General features: G+C 31.0%; 2 protein-coding genes across 3 annotated transcripts; one reads left to right on the forward strand and one right to left on the reverse strand.

Moving 5' to 3' along the window:
* The first annotated feature begins 1934 nt into the window (after positions 1 to 1934).
* LOC137827476 (uncharacterized) lies at positions 1935 to 6487 on the forward strand. Of its 2 annotated transcripts, none has more exons than XM_090305350.1 (2): positions 1935 to 2956; positions 6062 to 6487. In XM_090305350.1, exon 1 carries the CDS (start codon positions 2007 to 2009, stop codon positions 2874 to 2876), a length of 870 nt encoding a protein of 289 aa, XP_090161476.1. In that variant the 5' UTR covers positions 1935 to 2006; the 3' UTR covers positions 2877 to 2956; positions 6062 to 6487. The 2 variants fall into 2 exon arrangements, with proteins under 2 accessions (XP_090161476.1, XP_068489737.2); XM_068633636.2 differs by having other exon boundaries at positions 1935 to 2948.
* On the reverse strand, positions 3901 to 8436 carry ARPC2B (actin-related protein C2B). Its single transcript, XM_068633633.2, is given in 11 exon segments — positions 3901 to 4252; positions 4255 to 4310; positions 4570 to 4621; positions 4839 to 4895; positions 4989 to 5080; positions 5256 to 5388; positions 5475 to 5552; positions 6091 to 6257; positions 6777 to 6981; positions 7101 to 7167; positions 8283 to 8436. Coding segments are annotated over 11 exon segments (1020 nt in total). The 5' UTR covers positions 8348 to 8436; the 3' UTR covers positions 3901 to 4204.
* Positions 8437 to 8794: the final 358 nt, after the last annotated feature.

Genomic DNA, 8794 nt, shown 5'->3' on the forward strand with positions numbered 1-8794 from the left:
AAAAACATATCGAAATAAACACATATTCATCTTTAAAACTACTTTTTTTTTCATTCATAGTCAATAATTAAGGTAGATAGTTTGTCTTTAAAATCACTCTTTATTTTTATATATAATATTAATGTTCTCCTACCAAATTCGTTGAGATTAGATTATTAAGGTTAATTATCATATTTATAATATTAAAAATCATTCATATCATTACATTTTTTTTTTAATTTATAGCAAATGAATTCTTAATTGATGGTATATATTTATTCTATAGTGGTTACGATATTGTATTTTAGGAAGTTATCTGCTAAAATATAGACATTTTCACTATTTTTCTTCAATTTCTAAATATTTTTAAGGCATCTGTCCATTATATAAAATAGAAATCTAAAAAAAAATCATACTTTAATTTAAGGGGTTAGAGTTTTTGGTACCTGTTGTTGCTTTGGGTACATAACTGGGTATAGTTTAAAATAGTTTCTAAAAACAAAAGAAAGAACATAAATTTATAATAAAAAATTAGATATATGTAGAGAAGCTTATTGTAAGACCCAAAATATTTTAATATAAATTTTAAAATAAATAGAAAATAAAATTGTAAATAAAGATTAGAAGTTTGTTTTAAATTTATTCAAAAAGATTGTTTTGTTGAATTACATTACTTTTCAATGTCTTAAATACATGTTTCTATTTTAATGATAGACTTGGCTATTATTTAATCTCATATATTGACCCTCATGAAGAGAAAAGTTTAATAAATTCAATGACAGGTCTAGAAAAATATTTTAACGAATAAAAATGAATAATTAATACTAATAACAACGACTATATGCATACAAATATATATTCTAAATAAAATCATATGTAGTTCGTCTGAATAAAACATAAAAAATATCAAATGAATTGAAAAAAAGAAAAGAAAATTAGGTAGTAAATACAAAAATTAATAACTATGGAAACACATGAGAGCAAAGAGTTCAGAATTTCTAAAATTGGGGACACCATATATAAACAATATATGTATAATTATAAATCCTTATGTTACTTTGCTATTAAATAAATCACATTGAAGAAAGTTACTTTATGCTTTTAAGATACATAAGAGTGTAAATTGTTAAATATTATATAATATATAACTTAATGATAAATTAATGTGTTTTAAATTAACCATTAGTTATTATAAGTTAACTATCTACTATCTGTTTCTTTAAAACATAATTATAGAATATGATTGTATTAAAGTTGAATATACTGATATGATGCTCTGTTTTAAATATCTACATGTATAAATACGTCTTATAAAATAATTTTCATAACTTACTTTTTAAAGTGTGTTGCAAATTAGATTCAAACACGTTTTTTAATGGTGTGTCTGAATATATGTAATATGTAATGGATATAGACACTCAAATTACATTCATAAAACACATATCGTTAAATTTTTTACAATTTTAGTACAATATTAACACAATTTAAAAAATTATATTAATTTTTTAAAAATTTAAATTTATTATATAAATTTTTATTATGATTATCCTATCAAATTCTTTTGAATTATGTATAAGTAACATCTTTCTCTTACATATTTATATATATAATTTTTTATTATTAATTTATATAATTCTTAATTATATAATATATATCCGTATTTTTATATTATATTTTAAAAATTATACGGATCTCCTCTCCGTGTTATATTAATGTATGGGTTACATATATCTATACACCGCTAAGATATATTGAATTCTTTTAATGTATATTTACATAAGAACAATGGATTTAAATCATTAAATAAAACACAAATTAATAGAAACAACAGAGATGCAAATAAGCTATTAAATCCATAAATAAAATTTGTTTAATTAAATGTTTTGGATTGCAAACAGTGTCAGAAGGACCAAATTGTGATTCTTGAAGGTGAATTTGCAATAATTTTGTGTGTTTTGATTCAGTGAAAACCAAAGAGAAAGAACACAGGAAACAACAACCTTAACAAAAACATAACTACAGTACAGATGGCATCGTTGGCGACTCATCTGTGCGGTTTCGTGCTCTTCTTCCCGGTTGGCTTTCGCCGGTTACTCTCTTCTACTTCCCTTTACCTTCACAACCCTTCTCACTTCCGCTCCAAGCTCTGGTACTTCTCTGACCCAAAATGGAAGACCTTTGATCTCTACGCTCTCCTCATCGCCCTTCCCATCTTCTCTTTCTCCGAGTTTTTCCTCTTCTTCTCGTTTTCCGGCCACCCCACTTACAAATTCTCCCTCTTCCAACAATCCCTCGCCATTTTGGCCTTCTGGCTCTTGACCATTTTGATCATAGTACGTGAACACGTGGGGGGAACGTCGTTGGTGGATGAAAGTTTTGTTTTTTTGTCTGGTGGGATTGTTTTCTTGCTGGAGTATTTTGTGATGGGAAAAGGGGTGTCAGGTCTTGCTGGTTCTGTGTATGGTTTTCTGGGAGGGTTGACACTGGTGTGTGCTGGTGCTTGTATTTGCTTGGCGGCTAAGCCTTCGGCCTTTTTTGCCGAGTTTTTGTTGTCTTGTGGATTGGTGTTTAAGGGCACTTGGTTGTTGCAGGTGGGGTTTTCTTTGTACACTGATTTTTTTGGGCTGAAGGGGTGCGGAAAGATGAACTTTTCAGAGCCCCTAAAGGATACTGTTGATGTGCATTGTGATCTTGATGAGGATAGTTTGAGGGGTGTGGCTTTGATGAATTTTTTGTTCACTGTGCATGCTATTGGGGTGGTGGTTTTGGCTGTTGGGGCATTTGGGGTGGTTGCAGGTAACAGGAGTTTGAGTGGGGAGGCAAGGGGCCCTTTGCTGTCTGAGATTGAATCCGCGAGCTTTCGGACGCGGGCTCTTCCGGATCTGGAGATGGAGTGAAATGTTAATGGCTTTGGTAGAATAACAGAAAGGAAAGTTTGCATTGTGAATCATTGGTTTTTCACCTACCAGGTAGATAGGTTGTGATTGCCTACCTTTGATTTGTTTTTTGTGCTCAATTGATTCATAGCAACGTTTCCTGTCATGGTATTTTGAACTATAAATGTTTACAAATTACTGTTACAGTATATGAAAGTAATGACATTTGGATTGAAGTTAAAGTTTTATTGATTTGTATTGGTTTTCTCTTCTGTTGAAGAGAATGCATTTAAATCCTGCTTGTTGTGACCTGAATCCCACTTGCAAAGCTAAAAGTATGCAATAGGGAACCATATTAATAGTTTGAGCGTTCGTAGTTTGATGCGTGTGATTGCACTTATTAGTTTATTATGTGAAGGTAGGTTTCTTTTAAACGTGCAGAGATAATCGTGTTCAATTGTTTAGAAACATTTTTTTTAACCACATGACTCCTGATTGTCAACGACTTTAGATTAAAACTTTTGTCAGTGAGTTGTTTTTTTTTTTTTTTCTATTAGCAAGAAAGAATAAACCAGAAGATAAAGACACCAGTCAGAATAAGTAAAGCGAGAGTATCTTGAAAGTTACCCAAGACCAAGTGTTTAGTTCTTGTGTTCTTGTAGTAATAATTAATAATTATATTACATCAGGCAATGGATGTAGAAAAAATGATCGTGGTGAGAATTAATGGATTCAATGCAAGGTTATCAATAGCAAATGGCATAGGGGCAAAATTATGCCATATAAACATGCCATTACAGTGCCATAGTGGGTCTCCCTTTACAAGTTGCTTACGGTGGAGGGTTTGAAAAACACTAGGTTATAGCCTTATGGCAGCTCTATAACAGTTATTTAACAACACTGTGAAGTAATTAAATTGAGATACGAGACCTGTTGTTATCATTCACTTTTCAATCTTACACTTCTCTATTTGAATACTTAAATGAAACAAACATTAGAAGGAATGGAACTCCTCTTGAAGGGATTATACTCGTTGTGCAAAACATTTCAGTATAAAACTTCATTTTGATTGCTATGCATAGACATTACACTTGCAACATTACAAATTTGGTAGATGTCTACACCAATGAATATGCTTCTTTTTGTTTACAATCAAGTAGTTGAAATCCATATAAATTTTATAGTTAGGCGTGATAAAATAGGCAGTGAAGTATTTATTTTCTTGGACCATCGTTATGAACTCCATATATAACATAAAATACACCAAGTTCTAATCTATTTTTGTATATCCTGTTGAAAATTTTGGGAACCTCAACCATCGTTGACGAAATCGTGTAAATCCGTGAATTTTAAGTCGGAACCCAATCCTCTTTATTTTTCTTCCAAAGGTTTGCCATCTTTGTTTGAGGATGACATATTTTGTTGATCTCACTAGTTTCTTTGTGTACCTATGTACTGCACATTGAAAATCAATTGTGAATGAACAATTGGCATGCTGGGATGCTATCAGTCAACTTTCTTAAATTTTTTACTTTATATTGTTTTCATTCATATCTATGAACATGTGTGTGTTATGTTGTCTGGCATTAACAAAAAATCACCAGTATAGCCATTAAGCAATACTTTTAATTCTAAAACAAGTTTATGGTTTAGTTTGTCTGCTTAATTTGTGAGTTATATTGTCAATATTGAAATGTGTTAGCAGAAGGTAGACCTTTATGTTGTTTGGTTTGTTCATTTTCTTCTGAGTTTGTTTGGTGCAGTACCTGCATGAAAGACAAAACTATCAACATTTCTGTAACTAGATTTAGTTATTTATGGTGAATGTGTATTTTTTTATGCAGGAAGTGCCTTTAGGTAGGTACTTTAAGCATATAATGGGTCCCATTTGGGTCTTATTATATGTCTTGAGTCTTAATGCTGTCAATAGAATATCTTTGTTCAGACAATGAACTTAATGCTTCAAATTAAGTGTTTCTGTACCTCAACTAAACTTTCCAAACGCTTCCTCATCCTTCTTTGAATAAAACCTTTGGTGCTCTGCAGTACACAAGACCTTCAAAACTTGGAATATCAAGGGATTTACTAAGTAGACTTCAAAAAGAAATAATAATGTTGTCATGTTGATGTTACCTTTACATGATATCTAACATAGGCACTGAAATTTAATAGACTCCAGACAGTTTTGTCTAGCCTATTGCCTTCAACGTGACGAGAAGAGATATCTATTAAACATAAAAAAGGTTTTCAGTCTCACATGCCTCGGATCCGACTTACTCAACAATTCTTTTGTTGATATCTTGCTTGAAATTAGAGTTTAAAATTTTCAAAACTGTGTTATCAGTTTGCGGTTTGTAAGAAAGTAGTTAATGTCATAGTTACTGAATGATAAAATTATACCAAAAGTGAAAAACCCTCCATTGGTACTCAAATCCTCAAAAGCTTCTCCTCTTAACTCTGGTGGAGGAATGGCTGACCAGTTGCAGGGTGGTGCCTTGGCCCATTTATCTGAACTTCCCACGTCCACAAGCTCCTGTCATTGCATAGTAAATAAATACGTTCGGAGCACATTGAGTTGTTGAAAATAAATTACTTGGTTTCACTTTATCAGCTACAAACCTGAAAGAAAGCTGTGGCAATAGTCACATCTGACTTTTCCTTGAAACGAATTGGGAATACTGCTATGATTCTTTGTGGCTGCATGTAGCAAGTATTAGTTGATCAATTTGGAAAAGCTTTAGCATACAAATATCTTTTACAGACCATGAAGTTGGTAATGAGTTGTCTTTTGCTACTTGGTTGTGAATTTCTGTTTCTTCTGGAATATAACTAAATTTGGAAGGTAGTTATTTTATAATCTGAGAAAAATATGGAGGAAGAGAGGTTTCATGTGTTTTTTTTATCAACAAAGAATAAATAAAATAAAATGAGACACTTCAGCGGTATCTCAACCCTTATGCAGAGAGGTTTCATGTGTTCTATTATAGTGTTGATATTTGAATGGTAAATTGGTGAGAATAAGCAAGTAATGATAATATGTTAGATTTATTCTCAACTTCTTGACATACCTCACCTAGTTTATTGTAACCATGGTTCTCATAATCCTTTGAATATCATTCCATATATTATAGTAATCTTGTTCATTTTATTTGGAAGGTCTTTTTATACTTTGTTTTCTTGTTTTTTTGTTGCATTTGACTTGACAGGTTAAAAAATTAAGTTACTGAAGAATTACCTGTCTTATAAGAAAGAAAGGTTCTCTTGGATGGTAGACTAGTTTGATGGGTTTGTACATCCCCTGAAGTGCATCATCAGAATTCACGTTCCATAACATTTCTTTCAGCTGTGAACTCAGAATTACTGAATGTACTGATGATATTTCCCTAATGATCTTATCATAGTCTGGAACAAGAATTTGGTATCATCACACAGCTTGAAATCTTAAGTTAGATTATCCGAGTCTATTTACTGAAAAACTGCCTACAATGTTCATATGTGTTTCTTTTTTATATAGATATTTAATTTTCTGAACATATTTGTACTTATTTTTTCATTAGATTTGCTTGGACTGCTACAATTCTTTTTTTGAATTTAATAAATATATTTTGCTTGAGTATTCATAATGTCACAAGGTGTGCATTTAGTTTGCATAGCAAATGCTGATATGATATTCTGAAGTTTCCTTTCTCCTCTTTAGTCTTTCCTGAAAAATTGTGAGGAACATTAACTTTCAATTCACAACTTTATTCTTGAATTGAAGGAAAACTAGGTAGCCATTAATTCATCTACTTTTCTTTTCTACCATGCAATACCATTATTTTCATTGCTCACACTGATTACACTAATAAAATGTTTGTAATCACTCTGGTTGTTATAAGTTGAATGTGGTAACCATGTTGCAAGTTGGTAAGGGAAACAAACCTTTGTTTCTTGGAATCTGATTAAGGTCAAGCTTCAGAGTAAGCTGGTATCCTTCTTTGGCAGGCTCTATAATCTCCACAACATTAGGACATAGACCCTTAACCATTTCAATGGTCTTAGAAGAAAGTTCATTTGGCAGGACTCCATGGCAAAGAGGTGGCATTGATACTGACAAGTAGGCTAGTTGGGGATTAGAGGCTTGAGACTGTAAGCATAACACAAATAATCAATGTTACCTATAAAGTTTGTTTAAACTTAAATCTAAAATCCTTAAAAAATCTAAAGATTTGTGCACAATGCACCTTGTTGAGGTAAGAGTTTTACCTGAATATGGTACTCCACTGACCCAAATTCATACAAGTGATGATCAATCTCCAAGGGCTTCTCAGCACTGCCATGTCATTGAGAAGCACTTAAAATACTATTTTTCTTAATGAGGGTTATCACATACTTAAGCAACTAGATTATCATTATTTGTGCACATTTACTTCAATTTATGTTTATGCATTTACACAAGGACTTTTTCATGAAAGAGTTATATGGAATCAAGAACTATTTCTCTTTGCGCCATAAGACATTAAATGGGAAAATTTTGATACTTTTAGGAACAAATTGAATATTTGATGAAAAGTAATAATTGGTTTTGAAAGTAAACTCCAACCAAATGTATACAAAACTTCAAAAGCAAAGGTGATGATTTTTTAAACCTCTTCAAATCAATGAGATTTTCAGCAGACACCACCAAGCTTTTCTTACCAGGAATATGCATTTTATGTCTGCCAAAATCACATCAAATTTTTTGTAACACGTGATGTTTAAACAAAGATTTTTTTTCTTCTTTTCTACGGAGTATGATGAGACCTGTTTTTCATTCTTTTTGCAGAAACATCTATATTAATAAACCCTAAACAACAAATTATATATCTCACACCTATCTACCTACTTGTAACAACAAATATGTTTAATGGAATTATTTGGAAAGACAAAAACACATTTCAGAAAGACAAAAAAATTGCTCTAAAAATGTGATATCAAGAAATTATAAATATAAAAGAAGTTGAAGTAAAGACAAAGAAAGTTAATGTATATAAATTCCTTAGTCTTTGATAAGTTTACACATTCAACTTAAAATTTTAAGAAAAAAAGTTGGTGAGTTTTTTATATATATATTTTACTGTTTTTGTCAAATTTTATTTAACATGAGATTTTAACTCACATTTAGTTCAATCTTTTACACTAATCTTCCATGTTATATGATAACAAATCTTAATGTAAATGCATAAACATTAATGAATTAATTCATTATATAACCATTTTTGTGATGAATTTACCTCATACTTTTATCTTTTTGTAACTTTCTCCTCAAGAAAAACTAACCAAAGAAAAGAAAATAACAAAAAAACAGACACATACACACACAGACAACTAAACCATGTTCTGCATATACTATGAAAGATTTGAAGAATATAAGATAAGGCCTAGGAAATTTACAAAAGCTGTTCTTACCAGTAAAGTTTGAGCAGTATTTGGTTCAGTGCTGGAGATGTTCTATCTATGCATGCCATTCTCATATAACTCTCTTCTCTTCTCTTCTATTCTATTCTCTTGACTTGTGTTGAAGTGATATAGAATTTGAGAGGCTCAAGAGTTTTTGGGTGTGATGAGGTTTGAGTAAAATGTAAGTTGAGTGTTGCAATCATGTTTGGTAAGCTTTGAAGCAAATTCACATATATAGTCACACACTCTCTTCCACTCAACATTGGTTGCTTCCTTTTCTCATCCTTTCTTTCTGTAACTTTCCCTTCTGCTTCACTCCTTCCCACCTATTGGAATTTTATCTTTCATGATTCATGAACAAATTAATTAACTCATGTCAATGTTTTGATCTAAAAAGTTCTACTCCTACTCATATGTTTATGATTGAATATATATTTACTTAAAGTACTTCTTAATAAGTTTAAATTTGAGATTTCTTATATACTTCTAACTAAAAAACTATTGAAATGCGTTTTTGTCGA

The sequence above is a fragment of the Phaseolus vulgaris genome, chromosome 7 (assembly GCF_051622355.1).
Source record: "Phaseolus vulgaris cultivar YP4 chromosome 7, ASM5162235v1, whole genome shotgun sequence".
Lineage (NCBI taxonomy): Eukaryota > Viridiplantae > Streptophyta > Magnoliopsida > Fabales > Fabaceae > Phaseolus > Phaseolus vulgaris.

Excerpts from the sequence above, each read along its gene's own strand:
- LOC137827476 (XM_090305350.1), top strand. The coding sequence starts at position 2,007 with ATGGCATCGTTGGCGACTCATCTGTGCGGTTTCGTGCTCTTCTTCCCG.